The sequence below is a fragment of the Scleropages formosus genome, chromosome 14 (genome assembly GCF_900964775.1).
Source record: "Scleropages formosus chromosome 14, fSclFor1.1, whole genome shotgun sequence".
NCBI lineage: Eukaryota > Metazoa > Chordata > Actinopteri > Osteoglossiformes > Osteoglossidae > Scleropages > Scleropages formosus.
The window spans coordinates 9800434-9822120 of NC_041819.1; the positions used below are offsets into that span (position 1 = coordinate 9800434).

A 21687-nucleotide genomic window follows, 5' to 3' on the forward strand; every position below is an offset into this window, starting at 1 on the left:
CAGTCTGACAATTAGACGAACCTAAATAATTGCCTAGGGCCTCTGGAATGTTTTTGTGGGGGGGCAAATTTTGCCACTAAAATCAAAAAGTAAATTGTAAATCTTGGGGGAAAAAAATTAATAAAAACCTTGTGTAGTATTAATGAAACAATTTCATTATAAAATTGAAGATCTGCTTGCTTATATATTATGTAAACATCATATTACGCATCGCTACCGTATGTCTTTGAAATGTAACATTTTAGGTAACATTTTCAATTAAACAAACAATTAGTCTACGCAGTAAAGAGGATACACGCCTATTTCTTCCCTTAAACGTCTGTCTCGAAAATTTGTTGTTTTCAGTCTTTTTTTCATTGTCAAAATAAAATGTGTGTTCTGTGCATATTTAAATTTACATTTTTTCATGAAGTAGACGCTTTCTCCAAAGTAACGTACGTCTCGGAGAAAATTACAAAGAGTGCATTATACCAACAGAAGGAAAGTGATTCTTGAATACAGTCCATTTTTCACATTCCACTGTATAAACCGGTATACATTACACGAGTAGCTGCATATAGGCCTTTTTTAATTATTAAACAGATAACATACTGTATGTTTATCGCACAGATCAAGGGAGAAGTCAGTCCGAAAGAGATCCACGTATAATGCTTGCATGCATATTATCAAAATTGTGTTTTTTTTCTATATTCAACTTTAATTTTCCCTTCTTCACAGCTTCATGCATCTACATCTCAAATAAAAATATTTTTTTAGCCTGTTTATGCACGTGTACCTTTATCAACGTATATAAAGAAAGGGATACCTCTAAGGGGTGTCGGACTTCTTGCCAAGTGCCACCGAAAGCTGTAGTGTCAGGTCTGACTGACCCATAGGTATAGACAAAACTAAATTCAATAATTTTCATGTAACACTGTAGTATATTTAAATATACTACTGGAAAAATAATCCACTCAGTACAACAATACATATTTATGTATAATACTTCTGTATAGCACAAACAGTACTAATATTGATGTAGTAGCACAATAATAATAAGGAAATAATACTGTAGCTCTAGGGGGTGCAGTGGCGCAGTGGGTTGGGCCACAGTCCTGCTTTCCGGTAGGTCTGGGGTTCGAGTCCCGCTTGGGGTGCCTTGTGATGGACTGGCGTCCCGTCCTGGGTGTGTCCCCTCCCCCTCCGGCCTTACGCCCTGTGTCACCGGGTAGGCTCCGTGACCCCGTATGGGACAAGCGGTTCTGAAAATGTGTGTGTGTGTGTGTACTGTAGCTCTTTAATGTGTTACCTTTTACATTAGTGTGTATCATCCAGGAACCAAAGGACAAAGTGCTTCCTTGGTCTTGTTCCTTATAGCCATTCAGTGCATGATGTGCTGTGGGCCACAGTAAGCGGTGCCTGTGACTTGTTCAACTGTGTGTGAAAACTGCTCTTGAACAGTTCTGCAGTATCCTTGCCCTTGGCCAAACGGCCAGTTAATCCCATCTGTCAGTTCCACTTCCAAAAAAGAGCAACAATTTAATTGTGAAGCACCGCAAACCGTGACAGCAGTGGATGAGAAAGACCATAGCAAGAAAGAGATCAGTGAACAATGAAAGAACAGGTGGGAAGCAGAACGGGGGGGGGGGGGCAGGACTGACTTGATGGACACTTCTCCAAAGCCAACTATCTCTGGTGGTTAAAAGGACAATCAAGACCAACTTTTAAATCAGCTGGTCTGATCACACGAAGGGAGAGCGTGAGAAGAGGGAGCAAAGTGAATACACAGATGTTTATCTTTTTTTTCATTTTTTCTCTCACTGATTTCACTGACTGCAATGGACTGGTGTCCCATCCAGGGTGTTCCCCCAAGCTTTTCATCCAGTGATTCCGGGGTAGGCTCCAGACCCCTGTGATCCTGACCAGGATGAACGATTACCAAAAGTGAGTGAGTGTGATGTTCTACTGCGTATGTTTAAAGGGGCCACATCGTTTACTTTTGCTTACACTTTTATTAGACAACTTTTTTGGGATCTAAAGTTCAAATTGTGGAGCCACCTCCAGCTTCCCCCAGGCCACACAGAATGTGAATAGTTTCACTGAAAAAACCATTGACAGGACCAATGTCTACATTATACTGTAATACAAGTTCTCTCACCAGGATACTAGCACAGTGACATTACCTCATTGCTGCGTATACCAGTCCACACAATAAAATGTGTTAAGTCAGACTGATTGCATATTGCAGAACAACCACTTGTTATGTTCTGACCTCTGACCCAAGTGGCAGGAGAGCAAAGTTCTCTATAGGATTGTCAAAGCAGCCGTAACTGCAAGTGTCTGGGGCCAAAGTTTTTGTTTATTTTCTCTTTTTCTGATACGGCACGCACAGGCAAGACGCACTTTGATGCCCCTCACAGCATGGGGTTCTCAAAGTGAGCTTTCTGTAAGCACCACACCTGAGCTCCTAACCTCTTTGGGTCATCTTCAATGACTAGGCATGTATCCATACACTGACATTTTTGTCTCAAACTCTTCCCTATAAAGGGACTTGCAGACCCACTCTTTCCCACCAAGGACACCTCACGCATACATCAGACCCAACGAAAAGGTAAGCGTATTTACATTTTGTGGTATTTCCCATTCCATGTATTGCACAATTTATACATTTACATCAAATCTACGCACGTCTGCATTTGTCTCACTGAAGCACAAAGTGTTCAGAAACCGGTCCAGACTATAAATGGCCTAATATGTAAATGCTTGTAGAATATTTTATAAATGCCAGACTGGCACTCCTTCCTTTTTCTCACCACTTATGTCCTACTTTCAGCTTGGTGGCCTCAATACACTCAGAAAAGGGGGTTACATTCATCTCGAGCTGCTAATGGGAAGAGACGACTCCGGCATGGAATTCGCCTCTTTCCCATTTTCTTCCTCCTCTTCTGCTCTGGGATGTCGTGAGATTCGGCACCCAGTCCTTTGAAGACTGATAACTTCGTGCATCCCATCCTAGTTTTCATTTTCCAAATTAATTTTAAAGAATTTTCTAGAATTTCACAGATGTACCAACTGTATTAGTTTTACGTAGAATTAAACGACCGTAATTTTAAAATAAACGCTGATGAAATCAGCAAACTCAATCGGTCATCGCATTTTGCAAACCGTGCCACGTAAGGTCATTTAATACTGTTTCAATATAGCCATAAATCAATAGCGATCACTGTTTTGCCAGACATAGTTCTATCTTCTCATGTTGTTGTACCAAAGAATCGTGGAAATTTCGAGTAAGCATTGACCCTAAAAGAGGAACCATTATGTTTTGATGACACCGTGCAGCGCTCCAGCGAAGCTGTTTTTGCTTGTGCCACAAGTACACGGACTGCGTTTACATTAGTCTTCTTATTAGATTAATATGTTAGGGAATTCAACATGGCAGCTCATGGCTGAGTTGCGCAGTGTCACCGGTGACAAACCCAGCTGCTTTGCCTGCCAGTTGATTTCCAGGGGCAGAGGCGGGACAGTGAGTCACCGCGGTCCTCTTTGCTCTGGTTATGGGGAACTCAGCCAGGTGGCGACAGAGACAGAGGAGAGGGAGAGGAGAGGGAGAGGGAGAGGGAGAAGGGGGCGAGTTAGCAGGACGTGCAGCGGGGCAGCCCACCCGCAGCCCGTGGAAGCGGGGGTTGTTGTAGAACAGCTTCATCTGCTCAGGTGGCAGTGGACCCAGCACTTTCTGGATGGTGTACAGCTGGTCGATCTCGCTTTCTCCCGGGAAGAGGGGCTGCCCGTCGCTGAGCTCCCCCAGGATGCAGCCCACGGACCACATGTCCACGGCCTTTCCGTAGGGAGCCCTGACAGGGCGAGAAAGAGAGGGAGAGCGTGAGAACCGGCGAGGCGCTCCCCGGACCGCCGGACTCTCCCTGCATCCGCCGGTAAAGAGAAGGCTGGAAGAGAAGGCAGCGGAAGTGCTAATTGCTGGTTAACTCGAATACTTTCGGGGTTATATAAAGCGGGGACGAGTGACAAGCGAATAAACACGAGCGGCGCAAACGCAACGGATGGATGACAGACCGAGAGGAGGAAATGCCGAGAGGAAGTCGGAAAAGTAGATAAGGTACACGGAACGAGAGGGGGATGAAAGATTTAAGCAGAAAAGCTTGACGTGAGGGAGATGTAATTGTGTGGGAGGAATTTAAATATCAAGAGAATTTCGGAGATATTCCAGCTTTTTCCCCCACTGTTATTTAGTCAATTCCATGAGGCGCTAAAAAAGGTGTGTTTTAAATACTTCTGAAGAGATCCGGGTGGTGTCGCAGTGTGGCAAAGCATAGGTAAACCCCGTCAAAGTTGTCCCACGAAACAAGAAGAAGCGCTCAGAAGATAATCAAACCTGTCACTGACAGCATCATCAACGAACCATAAATAATACATTCACGCAGAGCTGAGGCTTGATCGCTAAACGAAAAAACAGGAGCGAATTCAAAACAGAGCTGATTACTTTGCTGGGACATCAGAAACTGCGTGAGCCAGCGATGACGCCACTGCTCTATCAGCACGCAAAATGCGCCTTCTTGCAACGATAGTCAAACACGCACCAACCGACGCGATCGCACTCGCATTAACAATCCGTCAGCTGATGCACGCACACATGCACAGCGAGAGAAAGAAAAACAAAGATACACCGACTGATGGATGCACACACACACACGCACACACACAAGCGTGCACATGTGAACACGTGGACAGAGACACACGTACACGAACATGGAAAAACTAACTCACCCCAACAGAAGCTCCGGAGAGCGGTACCACCTAGTGGCCACATATTCGGAGTAGTTCGCGTTGTCCCCCTCTGACAAGTTGCGAGCAAAGCCTGGAAGAGAGCAGGCGACGGACCGGGTCAATAGATCAGGCTGACACCTTGAGAAGCGCGAACCTAATGGCTGTCGGACTCAATTACGGGACTGAAAGCAGCATCGGGAAAAGCATAACTGCTTCATCCAGTTCAAAATGTCAAAAACATTTTCCCAGTACTAGTGTTGTCACCACTCAGTGTTTCACTCAATGCTTAAACGGACACCAAAGAACTTCAACATTGCCCTGGTCCCCTTTGCTTCCCGAGACAGTCTGTGCTGCATCGCTGCGAACCGTACGGCGGGGACAGAGGACGCGCTACACGGACGGGCCGCAGCTCTGTCTGCGTCATGCTGATGTACCGCACGTCCATCGATGGAGCTGCGACGGCATTAAATACACACGGGACAGGTACAGCGAGTTCGTTTACTGATATGAGACAAATTCCAGCACTGGAGAAAATTCATTCTCACCACTGCTGCGCATCACACCATGTGACTCTATAAATAGAGAGGGTGGTAATTTTACCTACCAAAGTCACACAGCTTGAGAACGTCGTCAGAGCTGATGAGGAGATTTTCGGGCTTGATATCTGGGGTGAGATTGCAGAGAGAGCTCGCTGCTACATAGCAGAACCAGCAGAATGCATCCCTCCTCAGACTTTTAATAAAACACATTTGCCCTTAATAATGAGCTAAGAGATTATTTTTTTCCAGCCGAATCACGTCGACACGCACGGAACAACCTCCCGCGTGAACAGCGTCTTCGCTAGCGGTTGTTAACACATTTCAGAGTGTAAATTCAAATAGAAACAAATAAAACGACTTCGCGTGAAGACGTCAAGGGATGTTTTCCCGCAGCGGAAGCGTCGGCTGGGATCGACCCGGCCCTCCACCCGGCGTAACACGGCTCGGTGACTCCTTACCCCGGTGAACGATGTCATTCTTGTGGCACCAGTGAATGGCTTTGATCAGCTGATAGATGTAGCTTCGCACTTTCTCAGGTGGCACGCCGTTGGGCTGCTCCTCCAGTAACTCCAGCATGTTCTAAAGAAAGGAGGAATCTAGTACCGCACCCAACCGCAATCTGGACTAACCATAAACGACATTTACTGCATAAGGTCCTGGTGAGTTTTCAGAGGTACGCCCTGGAAATGCAGAATTTAAATTCCCATTTCAGAGCAGAGCTTTTCACATCTTACACCTACAACAAAAAGTAAGCGCTGGAAGTAGAGGTCAATAACAAGAAGATCACTGCTAGCTTACTGCAACCAGTTTTGAGCTAACCTTCTCCACATACTCAAAGACCAGGTAGAGCTTGCCCCTCCTGCGGAAGGCCTCCTTGAGCTCCACAATGTTCTCCTGCTTGAGCGTGCGCAGCATCTTAAGTTCGCGCAGCGTGGTCTCCTTGACCTCCTCATTCTCTGAGGAAAGAGTTGGCGGTGAGTGAGGATGCGGCCTTGGGCTCAGAGGCTTGAAGACAAAGGCGGAGAACGCAAACGCTCCCATTGTCCCGTTGTTCCACTGACACATTGTCTGAGTCCTCTCTGCCTACAGTGTGCCATTTTGCTTTCCATTAGGATCTAAGCACAGCATCTCCCCCTATTGTCTGGGGAACAGCAGCATTTTTTATCAAAACAAATTCATTTTATTGCAAGGGCTAAGAAAGCAAAACTCTTCTAATATCTGCCATGGATTTCTTTCTAAATCCCTGTTTAGTAGTAACCTTGTAACAAGGGTATACGTCACAAAGTGCACAGCATTACGTTTGCTGTCACGTGTATAATAAAATAAATGGTGTTACTTCATTTTGATACCCGCATTACACTCACCTTCACTGTCCTTGAATTTCTTAATGGCCACAATCTCATTTGTTTCCTGCAACACAAGCAGAGCAACTTTAAGCAATAAACAGAATCAATGGAGAAGCCTCTCTGTAACTACATACTTTTTCAGTGGGCACGGGACCGTGGTAAAAGTGAAAAGGTTGTGCATTAAAAGGCCACATGCGATTGCTTAAGGGTTTGCCGAATCGCAACGTGCCCTAAACGGATTGTCGAACCAGGAAAGCACATACGCGACTGTGGATCACGCAAAATGAGTACTGTGCTTACCTCATGAAAAGCACAATTCTCAAACAAAATGAGGTGGGATAACAATTCCTAAGTATGCAAGGCGTTGACTTCATTTACCGAGGGAGGTTCGCTGACAGGGATTCACCAGACAGCATTCAGAAGCTGGTGTTATAGCTGTGTGCATTTTGCACACTGTCTCCTTCACTGGCAGACTGAGTAGTTTAACCTCCCCTCCCTCTCAGATATCCATGTCCTGATTTTGGTCTGGCACCGATACATCCCTCAGCATTGTACATCGAACCTTCCCACAGAGAATAGACCCACACACACACACACACACACACACACACACACACCACTCTTTCTCTAACATATCGGCTCTGAACAGAGGATGCAAATCAGGTGGTTAATGCTCTCACACAACCTGTAATACATATATTTTTTACATTTATTTATTTAGCAGACACTTTCCTCCAAAGCAACTTCCAATGAACTCCATGTAGTGTTATCAGCCCACACACCTTATTCACCACGGTGACTTACACTGCTCGATACACTACTTACAATGTGTCACTCATCCATACATCAGTGGAACACACTCTCTCCGTCACTCACACACAAGGGGTGAACCTGAACAGCATGTCTTTGGACTGTGGGAGGAAACCAGAGCACCTGGAGGAAACCCACACAGACAGAGGGAGAACACGCAAACTCCACACAGACTGCGTGGGGCTCAAACCCACATCCTCTCACACCACCCAGGTTCTGGGAGACTGCAGCACTACTCGCTGCGCCACCTCTTTAACACCGAAACGAGGGCATTTATGTATGTATGTGAGGTAAAAAGGTAAAAAGGGAGCTGTGCACGGTACTTCAAAACAGACTGAAGTGTAGCCATGGACACACAAAGAGCAGGACACTGGTGATATCAGGTCAGTTTATGAACTCACACATCCAAGCTGTAAATATGCATTAATCGTGAATGATATACTGGCACGATGAACTTTTCAGCATTTTGCAATGTGTAATGATACATGTGCAAGCTCTAAACAACAAGAAAATGTCTAAGACGTTTGAAAGATCTGGATCTCATTCAATCACTGTAATTATCATAATCTTAAAAAATGTCACACACAGGAATCATAAATGTTCCATGTATCTCTTCTGCAGACAGAGAGCGATCAGGCATTTTATTTGAGCTTGGCTCTTATGTTACTTCAGTCATTAATACTTCAGCCTCCAACTGTTTATCACCCATCTAGTTCTGAAATTCAATCAAAGGGGTTAATCAGAGGCACCAAAATTTCCACTGTGGTCCCAGCTGAAGCTGCCTGTTCAATCTTTACGCCGGATCTCAGCACTCGCTTGTGATCCCACCCTTTTTCCCTCCACCATGTCTTCGAATAGCATCCAATAGCACCTGAGATGTCACTGAATCGGTGTACTTTTGTCTACCAGGTCTGTAGCTGCCTCCTTGACTTCAAGTCACCTCTTACCCAATTCTGCTTAACATTTGGCAGCACATGTGTGAAAAGCCACATTCCTAGTGAGCCACTTCCCGAAACACTTTATTTTAAGCCCCGCTAGAATTTTCACCCAGGACCAAAATTCAAAGCCTCATTTATCCAAGACGGCTTGTTTTGCCTACCTGCCTGCCTACCTGCCTGCCTGCCTGCCTGCCGTGCCGGTAAAATTCATCACACTTTGCTTATTCCCACCTGGAGCGCAGAGAGAAGCGCAGCTACAGCCAGACTCAAAGCTATCCATCAATACGCCTTGGTGTCTGGCCTTGGCTCCAGCGCCAAACTCTTCCTCCACCTCCTGAATATGCATGAGGTTGTGTGCTGAGTGCACAGCTGGAGAACGTCCCTGCGAAGCAGCGCAAGCCTCTCATAAAACCGAGGAACTCCTCAACTGCACGGAACGGAGAGCAATGGGCCTGAAACATTGAGGTGCCCGCTTCAGCGTCGCTCTGAGAACACAAGGCAACACATTTTTCCTGTGGTGGCACTCCCCGTACTGACCTTCAAGCCCACGTCAAATGTGTGATGCCAGCCCTGGAATGTGAGCAAAAACAATGAGGATGCTTCTTGCCACATCGTAATTCTTCCCCTCTCGACAGTGTGACTTTCAGGCAAGAGTCGAAAACAAAATCCCTTTATTCTGGGGATGGATATTTGACAATGGGGGCGAGATCAGAAATGTGACAACAGAGCCAGTCAGTCAGTCATCGGTGAAAGTGAGAGAGCAGGGAGAAGGAGATAGCTCCCTTCCTCTGACCGCTACGTGATGGACTCAGACCAGCTCAGTGGAGACAGTCAGTGCTACATGTTTCCCGTGAAAGGCTGTCCAAAACCTACAACTGTAACAACATGTCTGTTTCGGGGGGGAGTGCTTTCCGAAGGGCTGTGAAATGAGTCACAGCGCAAACAGTGCTGCGCGGAGGCTCCGCGGAGGGTTATATAAAGAGCACAAAATCGAAGAATCAAAATGGCACGGAATTCCATAGCTTGAGGACTTGCGAGCAACAAGAAGTAGTTCGGTTTCCGTGAGATTTGGGATGTGGACAGAAGCAGGATATCTTTATGCAAGTTATATATCCGAAGCGAGATGAAATCTAAATATTAATAATGTTGATTAAATTGCCGAGAAGAAAAAAATAAAATGAACCCCTGCTTAATTTGAACGATATTCAACTGATATAAATGGTGCTGGATGACATACTACACAGCAACCGAGAGTAAACGTGAACCGCACCTGAGGACAATTTTGAAATCCTACTCATAGACAAAACAGTATAGGCAGAATCGTCACCGTCGGTATTTAGTTGGAGCCAGAGCGCAAGCCCTGTTAACGTACCTTTCGGTAAGAAACAACATGAACCACTCAAATAAAGTATCCAGCTATATAAATCAGTAATATTGAACAATACCTTGGACCAAAAACTGATAAAGAATGCCACCTATATAATTTCCTTAAACCCCAGTCCTCTCTGCCCAGCACACAGAAATTCTTTTTTTTTTTACCTCAGTTTTTACCACAGTTTAGCTGAAGCAAACTACCTAAACCTTACACTTCCTCCTTGAAGAAAGACACCCACACCAACTCAGAAGGGACGAAGGCAGGCACACACCTCCTCTGTTGCACATGCTGAGAGCCTCCTGCTTCTTTTCACTTTGTGAGCTGCAGGCTCCACTGTGCACTGTGATACACTTTTCTTCAGGTTCCATCAACGAGAGAGAGCGAGAGACCCCAACCATCTCACCCATCCTAGAAGAAATTGTTGGTGTAGCATGGCAGAGATGGGAACCCAGATCCAACATTTGGGGTGCAGTAATGCAGAATCTCATGTCGATTTCTCTGCTTTTTCACTGGATTGCCTAATCTACAGGATCCACAGCAGTTACAGCTGGTAGTCTAGTGGTTTGAGCTGCTGCCTTTGGATCCAGAGGCTGCGGGTTTGCTCTCTAGCTACAGTACTCTGGAGCTAGGTAAATATGGTGACTGTAAGCAGTTTTACATTGTGAATTGCATTGGAGAAAAGCATCTGCTAAGTAAATGTCAAATACTCATCAACTTTCACATGGATGATGGCAAAAAGACATAACTCAGTTCACAAGAATACATGGGTGACACTTTTCCACTGAGGAGCCTTAGTCCCATGAGCTCATGGAAATCCTTGAATTTTTATTGACTTAGGAGACACTTTCACTCGATAATCAACAGTTAAACTGTAAGAGAGCTGGTTCCTGCTACCCCGCATACTTTTCTTCTAATTTCAACATGTAGACAATGTACGAATATTTTGAATGTTGTGTCACATCCGAAACAATAAAGTTCATTCGCAAGAATTGTTTGTGCCTCACAAAGCATGGGAGCGCACGTGAGTAGCTCACGTCCTACACGGACATTCTCTGGATTGTGGTGTCGACGGCCTTCTCGGACAAAAGTGCCAGAATCAAACACCAATAACACATTTCAATGGCAACTAGTCATCTTCTCCCTTTTTGTAATCACTAACACTGAAGACAAAGCTGCCTGAAATTCTGTTTTCAAGTAAGGCCAAATCTTGCCAAAACAAACTCTGTAGAACTCTGTTAACATCACTCAATGGGGCACGTGCAACAATTCAACGCTCAGCAACACTTTATGAAACACAGGGAGGTTTGTTGGCATTCTTCGCTGTGGTGGTGATACTGCACATGTGCATTATATCCATTCCTTTGTACAAAACAGAGTTTACTTTTCAATGAAAAAAATATTTTTCCCATAACGTTTCAAGGCTCCGAATAACACTGGATGGCAGTGGTGTGTTTAACTCGCTGTAATCTATATCCACAAATAACTCTGCCAGATTAACAGACAATTTACCACAGGCAAATATTAATTTTAAATGTCAAAATGCTGGACATGGCCCCAAAAGAATGTATACTTTTGAAAGTTTAATGTTCTGGCATTCTGGAATGGAAATTCGCAACAAAAAATATGAGAAATGGGTTAAAACTGTATCTGAAGTCATAAACGGAATAAACATGGGCACAACTGACATGAGTATGAAATTTAACATAATGTCTTAATCAAGTCTTGGCCCTGTGCTTTTGCGTGCATGAAATACTAGGAAATTGCAAAACAAGCCACCTACCTCAATAGACACACTTAGCACTTCCGTGTGTAAGCTTGTTTATCACTCTTGAAAACATAAGAACATTATACGGCATCCTGGTGCTAAAATCAATATAACAAATTGTGGAAGAACTCTAAGAATGAATATGAACTGAATGAATAGTAATTAGGGAGAACCGCCCAGAACACATTTTGAAAACTCATGGTGAAGGTACTGTGGACTTTCATAACTCTCAAATAGAGAGAAAACCAGTTACTGAAGGGAAGGGAAGGAATGGATTAAAAAAAGAAAAAAAAACTGCCAGATAAGTTACAAAGCTCTGCTCTGTATTCATTTAAGGTTCGTTTCCCCACCTCCGAAAGCGACTAGGAGATTCAAATGTGTGTCTGAAGCCGTACATCTGAAATCAGTTCTCACTATGAACAGAATGAAGACATATATAGTAACACCTGCATTTCTATACTTTTAAAAGCTGAAAGCTGGATTAAAAAAGTTTTTTTTTTTTTTTAATTTTTTCATATATTTAGACCATAAAATTGTATTTTTAATTTAGACCTTAATTTGTGTTGGTTGAAATTGTAGCAGGCTTGGCTGGCTCCCGCTCTCTGGTGGGTCTCAGGTTCGAGTCCCGCTCGGGGTGCCTTGCGACGGACTTGCGTCCCATCCTGGGTGTGTCCCCACCCCCTCCAGCTTTGCGCCCTGTGTTGCCGGGTTAGGCTCCGGCTCCCCGCTCGGGACAAGCAGTTTCAGACTGTGTGTGTGTGAAATTGTAGTGCCTTAGCTGTATGTGTTGCTGGATTATGTGTTTGCTGCACATACAGTACAGTACATTCACTTTCAAGATACAATTTGTGCCACTGCTGGTGTCACTGACTCACAGGGCTTACACCAAAAGGAGCCTGCTGCAATACTTCTCACCTTCAAACTGCATACAAATAGACTGCCAGCATAATGCAACTGTTATTCTGTTCTATCAATCAGTGTTATTTTGCCAATTTTTATGTCGGAGCTGTGCCTGAGTCGGTATTACATGCCTGAGCTTGACTTGCCAGACACAGAGGAGCATATCTTCAATTATAGCATCTATTCCGATAAGCTGTTATGACGTACACAACGATTATATCACATTAAATATTATTCTTCATTTCCACAAATAGCCTCGACATGATCTTGTATGAGGAAAGCCTGAAGGAAGTGTGTCTGCAGAATGCGTGTCTTTACTTGGTGCAAGTTCAGGCAACAAGCACATCTGTTGCTCACAGCTCATATTCCTTTGCAGGTCTGAAAGACCGTGATGTACTATTACTGAAACTTCAAATGAATTCCAGATGTATTTATGAAAGTCATTTTATACAGCCTAGTATAACATAACTGCTATTAACCCGTCTCTCCAAAACAGTGCCAATAACAATATACTGTAAAAATGTTACTACCATCAATCTGCTATGCTATTGTTCAGGAAATACACACACACACACATTTTCAGAACCGCTTGTCCCTTAGGGGGTCACGGGGAACCGGAGCCTACCCGGCAACACAGGGCGTAAGGCCGGAGGGGGAAGGGGACACACCCAGGACGGGACGCCAGTCCGCCGCAAGGCACCCCAAGCGGGACTCGAACCCCAGACCCACCGGAGAGCAGGACTGCGGTCCAACCCACTGCGCCACCGCACCCCTGTTCAGGAAATAATCATTTTTAAATGCTAAGACAGCTAACGTTTCCTCTGCCATTATCATGAAAATAACACACCCACGGAGAAATATCCTATATGTTTCCTTCCGTACAAAAATTTAAAAAAAAAAATAAGTAAATGCATCTCCTGGACTAAAGTGAGGTGGCAGCCTCTGTGTAAAGCAAAAATTTTTCGGGACTGAAATAACAGCCGAGGGCCATGGGGTACCGGCGAGATCTCCCAGCTGAGCACTCCCGGCACTGGTTGTGCGTTATCCCCTCCGACCTACAGAGCAGCTCGTCTCTGCGCTACCTTCGCCCCAAATAGGTCTCCGCAGTCCAGCTTCCTACCCAAGGTGACCCATTTACCACAACTGTGTGTTCAGCTCTCATTTTATCCTGGCCTAATTGCAGTTTCCGGTGTATAAAAATAACTGCTGCTTTAAAAAAGTTTACATCTTTTTCTGTCCCCAGAAGTTTTGGCCATAGATTAGTATTTCAATCACATAGTAACAATGCTCCCATTGAAAACCACATCTATAGTTAAAGGTTTATTGCATGCATCCAATCATCATCATCATCATCATCATCCAGTCATCCAATTTCAACAAATGCTTTGTCTTGAGAAGGGTCACGTGATCCGGAGCCTATGCCACAAGCATTGGGTGCAAGGCTGAGGCAGGGATACACCTTGAACGGGATGCCAGGCCATTGCAGGGTAGCCCCTCACACATGCACACAGTCACTCACCGTTCGAGTAATAAGGGCCACTTAGTGACACCAATTCACCTGAACTGCTTGTCTTTGGACTCCAGGTGGAAACCAGAGCAGCCAGAAAAAAACCCACGCAGACATGGGGAGGACATGGAAAGTCTTGTACTTGCTTGGTCATGTCTGTGCATGTTTCTTGTTTCCTTTAACCATTTTTTCATAAACAATTAAAAAAAGATGTAGAAAATGTATTAGCAAGACAAAATAATCTCAACTGCAGGATAGAAACACTTTTATTCATGTGCTGTTTTCAGATTTTTTTTTTTTTCCATCGTGACATCACACCCACAAATGATCTCAGGTGTCTGTGCAGCCACACTTACAACCCTAAGCTTCCAGGATATCTTCCAGATCCCCCAGAACTTTCACTGAAGTAGAAGACAGAGAAATGCACTGAGGACTGTTTCATTCTCATATTAATGTGGAAAAACAGAAAGAAGAAAACCATAATTACCTACACTTTTACAATGTCCTCAGCAGGTAAAAACTGAACATTTTGCTTAAACATTGTAAGTTATAGCATGATGATGTTTAAATTATATAGAAAAAAAGTACTGGGTAGGTGTTGGATAGAAACAGCTTGAGTAGGAAATAAGGACAGATAAATTTAAAGCTACATATTCTGAACATACAAAAGAAAACATTTCTGTTCTTGTGTGTTTCTTAAACTTTAAATATGCAGAAACCAATTTTAAAGTTGTAGAACCATACTAATTTGTACGACATGAGACTGGAGCATCCAGAATGGCTTCTGGCTGAGAGTGCGTTTGGTTGAACTCAAGAAATAGCACTAGAGAGTAATAACACTGGTCATGAAAGATGGTCACACACTGCCATGCTAGTGAAGCAGTAAACACTGATGCTTACGCAGTACTAAAAACATTGCCCCGCAACGTCAACAACCGCTTGTCCGGAGCCTATCCTGCAAATACAGCACAAGGCTGAAGGGATACACCCTGGACGGTTTATCACACGGCAACCCAAGCAGGGCTCAAACCTTGGACCCGCCACACAGCAGACACCAGCCAAACCTGCTGCACCACCACACTCCTCTCTTGTGGAAAAACCATTTTTCAAAAAGACCCTAAATGATTAGTCTAAATATAAATCAATGAATCCTATTTTACCTGGAGACGAATTCAAATGTGGAAGTCAGAATGAAATGACACTGTTGATAATTTGCATTACTGATTTTTTTAGGCTGAGTTATAGAGGCTAATCCCCTACAATAGTTTCTCCTCCGATCAGTCTCATTTCTGAACTTAATACATGATGGAGTCTGGCAAAATGGGCTAAATTGTCTCTTTATTTGGTAAAAAAAAAAAAAAGAAAGAAATTGCTTCATGGAGTTGTTGATGATAAGCTCATTCTATGCTGATATGTCTTTGATGGGTGGGGAGGTAGTTCTATACTAAATGCTTGTAAACCTCATTTTTCCATCTGAAACAATAGATCTTAACCTACTCCAACCCAGGCTTGAGTCATACACTGATGTGCCTGGCGGTGTGCTTAAATGGTTCGCCTGCTATTTAGATAATTGTTATCAGAATGTTCATACTTCTGATAACTGTGTTCCATCATCAATGTGTCTAAGTACATATGGAGTTCTACAGGGTTCAATGTTGGGACCGAATCTTCAGTATTTTTTACTGAGTCCAGGATTTATTTTTACAAAGGCTTAGGTTTATTTTCATTGCTATGCCAGTGACACACCAAACTATTGACTGATGTGATCGAATGATACAGCTGCTACCACAAACTGGTACTCAAGGAGGAAAATTGGACAAAAAATAAAATTTACTTCTCTCTAAAGCAAGTACAAACCCAAACTCCTTTTGTAAGGAGTAAATGAGGTAGATAGGAGTTTATTGTTATTACCCGTTAATTTTAAGGATTTTTACTTTTCAGGATCAGGTAGAACTGAAGGCAACATGTTGACTAGGATCTTTAGTACCTGTAGTATGCCTTACTTAATCCTAGTGAATATTTTGAATATATTTTGTATATGTTTTCTGTAACTTAGGGAATAATGTGATATTGAGACAGTTTCTCTCTATTCGAAATACAGAAAAAAAGGCAGTATACATGCATTTATGTACAGCACATTACATTATTTCAATACTTTACATTCAATGAGTGACATTACTACTCTTGCCATATTACAATAACAAATTCTGAATGCTGCAACAAGGATTGTAACAAGTGCTGGAGTGTAAGATCGTCTTCTTCAAGTTATCAGGTCCCTCTTCAGGACAGACTTCAAAATCTTACTGCTTTCTTATGAGGCTCTGAAGGGTTTTGCCCCTTTTTATTAGTATGTACAAGCAAGGAAGGCTTTCTTGTGATGCCTAGAATAAATACACCAACTACTGGCAGTAAACCTGCAGTCACAGGGCTTCTGAAGAGTGGAACCATCTACTAGCCAATATGAGCGTTGGCCCTGAAGTGAATGCGTTCAAATGTAGGCTTAACTATACTTCTTCTTCCACAGCTTTTCTTCAGCATTTCTAAAATGCATCTGTTAGCACAGCTGTCTACATTTACATTTACATTTATTCATTTAGCAGACACTTTTCTCCAAAGCGACGGATGTTCATCGCACGAGTAGGTGCATAAAACTCAAAACAGACGAATCCTGATCACCTTCCTACAATTTTTTTTCTTTTCTAAGATGTTGTTTGTCCGACTATCTGTCTGGTTGTTTCTGTTGCTCTCTAGATTTCTGTCTGTCACTTTGGGTAGTAATCATAAGCATACCATCTCATCCAAAGGCCAGCATACCCTGGATAACCTGCAGCAACCCCTCATTTGTTGCACTATGCATGCACTGAGTCAACATGTTGTTTCTCGCCATACAAATATAAATCGAATTGAACTGAAATTAACAAATGCAGTTGAAACTGATTTCATCTTCATGCCTCAAGATGCAGCACTGCAGGATGAAGGACACTGAATGATCTGTGCTTGCACAAACCCAGTGAGTAATGCAGATGAGCGACAGCCCAAGCATCCAAGTGAAGTGGAAGACTGACAGAAGGAAAAATGTGCCGGCCCACAGCAAATACACAGGACCTGTTGACCAGAAGGGCTCAAAATGCTGCTGTGACACTTGCTTTGTGTTTCACTACAATGGTGCATTATACCCATTACAAGGTCACCAAGCCTTGGCACAGAGGCTGGTACTCTCTGATCTGTGGCACCCATCTGCACGGCTGCAACAAAGCCGCTCTCACTGCATGGACAGTTTTGCAAGCAAAAGCTCCAAGCCCACACATCTGTGGGCCCTTTTATCAAATCCTATTAGTCCTCATGTAAGACTAGTGTAGGAGCTTTTACACCACCTCTGTTTAAAACACTGAAGGGTTTTTACATGTGAAGACAGTTAAGATCCCTCGATTTGAAAAAGCAAGGAGGACTTAAAGTGTACTTCTCCGTGATGTCTTCAGTGAGTGGCTATTCATTCACTGTCAAGGTAGTTTTGTGGCAACAAGTATCAAAGCCCGCTTAACTACTACTGAAACAGTTTGCATGATAACCATCTTTTTAAAACTACGAGAAAAAATATCTACTTCCACTGTGCTAGAAATCACTGCATGGCTCTCACACACCTCTGTTGATTTGCTGGCTTGTAACTGAGAACAGATGCTATTTTCCACTCTGTCTAATTTCACCAATTACATGTGCAGGACTATTTGTCAGTTTGTTAGAGTCCAGGCATTTCAGTTTGCTTAAATGCAGCTATCATAGGTCAGACATCTCTGAGAAATGTGCAGCGTAATTTGCTGAAAGGAGCAATCACTGACTGGCTTACCAGCACAGTCATATGAATTCTTGCCTTTCCTGAAATTACAGTGAAATTAAGATTTCTGGTTTATCTGTGTTGTCATATGTACAGTTCATGGATATAAGGTAATTACATACATTATGAAATATTTATATGCTATTGAAATAAGTGTATCATAAGGCATACAAAGTTTAAAGGCTCTATTAGTGCACTACTGTTAGTGGGCACTGCCACCACAACTGCTCTTGCTGCTTCTATCCCATTATTACAGTATAATCAACATAATACAATAATATAATGTATAATATTGTACCTTGGACTTTGAAAGTATGTTGATCTAAGTTCTTTTGCATGATTTAAAGCACAAATGGAAATAAATCAACTGCAAATATTTTTTCCACAGCAGATGGTTATCATCATCACATGACAACGAAACTATGCCTGTACTGTCTCCATACAACACCTGCAAACAACCGCTCTATAATAATTACAATTTCAAGCATGGATTGTGTCAGACCACCTTCTAATTAGCACCACGCAGTCAACTGAGTATGTGGGATTTTTTGTTTTCTGTATTTAGTATTTTACACCATCAGAACAGATGACACACAGATCCCCATTAATCCGGCAACAAATTGTATTGGTATTCTGGTTTGACAAATGGCCCCATAAATGCCAGTCAGTTGTAGGAGAGTAGTCAATTGTAATTGCTGCAATACTTCAGTTGCCTTTTAAACTATTAAGCTTAGCGCAAGGCTAATTTCATTATCTTTGCCTTCTATGTGAGCAACACACGGGGCAACAAAAGCCTGACAAATGACAAACATTTGCTTCATTATTTTTGGCTCTGTTTAAATTCACACCTGCAAACAAGAAGGATGGACGGACAAAAAGAGAGCAAGAAAAAAAGATTACTTTATTGATCCCAGAGGAAATTGTACAGGAATATTCATATAAACATTGAAATGGCTTCATTAGACCATAGTTTCTGAGCTTTTGTCAACAGCTGAACTACGGAGCCCTTAACTGGACACCACAGAAGAAAATTAAACTATAACCCTCAAACAGCTAAATCCTCAGCCAGCTTAACCCAGTGCCAGTAACTTCTGTGCCTGACCTAGAAACTGCCCTTGATCTGACAGGCCCACAAAGATATATATATATAGGAAAAGGTTTTAAATACAAGGTTTTCTGCAAAACACTGATTTTTTTTTTGCTGAAGTGTAGAATACACTGTATATGAAGCATTAAAAGTACACACACAATGTCTACAACCACTTGTCCCGAGCGGGGTCGCGGCAAACCGGAGCCTAACCCGGCAACACAGGGCGCAAGGCCGGAGGGGGAGGGGACACACCCAGAACGGGATGCCAGTCCATCGCAAGGCACCCCAAGCAGGACTCAAATCACAGCCCCACCACAGAGCAGGTCCCAGCCAAAGCTGCTGCACCACCGTGCCCCCATATTAAAATTATTATTGTACTATTGCAAACTTCAAGTAAATTCTACAATCAATACATGGGAGAAATAAAGGATTTCATCTGAAGAAGTTTCATGGACAAACTAAAAAAAATGTATGAAAACTAGCCAAAATTTGTGAAAAACTGGATGGAATTAATTACTAAATGGGATCAAGAGAAGTTCTTTTCTACTGGAAAATATAAGAATCTGCAACAATCATTCACAAAGAAAACCAATTAAATGTAACCCATAAATCTTTAATGTAGCATTTTTACAGATTAATGTCCAATCTTACTGTTCATACAGGGTTCCCTAAACCTTCAGCAACACAGAATACAGAAATATATACAGTATATAAATATTTTTTATGGTCAGTTGTGGGACAGAGGCAGCTACAGGGCAGGACTGAGGCAAGAGACAGAGGGACAAAAAAAAAGAAAAAAAAAAATCAAGACAGGCCCAAGCAGACAGAAGGCAACAAGAAACCCCCACCACCCCCCAAACGCTCCTTCTCCATGCCATCCTTTCAACCCGTTCACCTCCAAAACATCACTGCCAAGACCTCCAGGCTAGCTGCCTTTGTAGTCCCTGTAACTAGTCCTGAAGTGTCGGCAGCTGGCCATCATTGTTCAGTTACGGCAGGGGCAGTTCCCTGGGAGCTGTCCATCTTGACACTTCCATCCCTGCCCTGGGTTGGACCACCTACCAGCTCACAGCATGTATATTTCGAAGGTAAGAAGATTCCAAGACTGTGATTTGGCTTAGCAAGTTCATCGGTTACCTTAAGCAGGTGTTTCCCTTCCTTTGCCACCTTTTTTGTCTCTGAATGCATGGAGAAATCAGGACCTGCTAACTGATAAAACTACTGAACATACTGTGATGAAAGTCAACATGAAATAAGTTGAAAAAAATAAGGTACAATATACTTGCTTTTCTTTAGTAATTGTTGTGCATTAATATAGTATCTTTCAAAAGTGCTGAATCCATGGTTCTTTTTCATGTAGTGACAACTCTGTTCAGTGGGAGCTCTCAGCGCAATGAAAATGGACTAAAAGTTATGTCAGAGATGAAGAACGAATTTGTTTATTTAACACTGAAAGCAAACACTCGAATGCAGTGAACTCTAAACCTGATTAGAATGCACAATGTGTAAATATTTCCACTAAATGACAACACTGTATATTACATTAATGGCAGCTGATCTGAACCCTTTGTATAAAAACCACAATTAGTGAAACAAAACTGTGATCTAGTGTCTGCAAGTTGAAACATGTGACCTTCTGTAATAACAGAGGTTCTCCAAAGTAGTAGACAAAATGTGTATGTAAATAGAGCAACAGGGCAAGCGAATTAAAGCGGTCATTTGCCAGTACAAACACTGGGTTACCACTGAAACCAGTGACAATCGCAGCCAGGGCCTTTGGCTTGCAGGGAAGGTTAATCAAAGGGCAAAGGCCGTTCCGACCACAGCCCAGTCCAAATTTAACTCTGCATCTCGGGGGACTGGAAGGCTGCGTATGGCAGGGCATCCGGCACTCAGCCTGTTACATCCAGTTTTTGTTTCCCAACACTGTGTCTCCACAGTGAGCCGTGAACAGATGGCTCGCTCTTCAGCCTCCAGCACCAAGAGCACCAAGAGGTCACCAGGAGCCGCACGGAAGCCGCTCACCCACAAACAGGACACGATCATTCTCCTACTGCTCCAAGAAAGTATCACAAGCAAACTTTGAAACGCATATAGAGCTTTTGGAAGCAAAATCCAAACAATATGTAGCAAAAATAAAGACATTCTGTGCTAATATTAAATACAGTATGTATGACATGCTAGGTTCTTGTGTAGCGTTGGGTAAGTTATACAAGTTGCACTGGCGTTCCCTTAAAACTCAAGTTAAAAAAAAAAAAAGCAGTGGAATACATTTAAAAACTATTTGAGCATACATACTCCAAACTTGGTAGCCTGAAATAAAACCTCACACAACAGTGTACCTATTCAGACATATTCATCCACAGAGTGTTTGTACACGGCATGAGCCTACATGAGTGCAAGGTTTACAATCAAGTAGCCAATACAGTTCCATCCCCTTAGCACTGTTACGTAGCATCTGCGGGAAGGAAATGGGAATTGCTTTCACACAAACATAAATGTATTCTTTCAGGCCTACTGCTGGCTTGCCAACAGCACTCCCCATGCATTGCCTGAGAAGCCTATGTCTCCAACCCCACCCCCCACCTCCCTTCTCAATATAACCCCATTTCCTTGGAAGTTTGATCACTTTCTCAATGCAAGATTTGCCTAAAAACAGCCTTAACCGACCCTTGCGGTCAATGAGAATGCCTTGTCTCTATAAATAATATAAATCATATAAATTAGGCTAGTAAAAAGTATATTCCACTCTGTCCCGTAAGTAAATCAGGACAAAGTCTAATATTACAGTTCTACACAATGGAGATGGGCTTCCAGAGATGGC

At 43.0% G+C, this 21687-nt stretch overlaps 1 protein-coding gene across 3 annotated transcripts in view; it reads right to left on the reverse strand.

Moving 5' to 3' along the window:
- Positions 1-21687, reverse strand: part of LOC108920593 (cyclin-dependent kinase-like 5) — a 40192-nt gene that overhangs the window by 13155 nt on the left and 5350 nt on the right. For 2 of the 3 annotated variants that reach the window (XM_018729470.2, XM_018729469.2), the window contains exons 3-8: positions 6665-6710; positions 6120-6256; positions 5759-5879; positions 5366-5425; positions 4762-4852; positions 3641-3830 (exon numbers count right to left, since the gene is read on the reverse strand). In XM_018729470.2, coding sequence (XP_018584986.1) covers positions 3641-3830; positions 4762-4852; positions 5366-5425; positions 5759-5879; positions 6120-6256; positions 6665-6710 — 645 coding nt within the window. Of the gene's footprint in view, positions 1-3640; positions 3831-4761; positions 4853-5365; positions 5426-5758; positions 5880-6119; positions 6257-6664; positions 6711-21687 lie in introns of those variants that run through there. The other variant, XM_018729471.2, reaches the window with a different exon arrangement.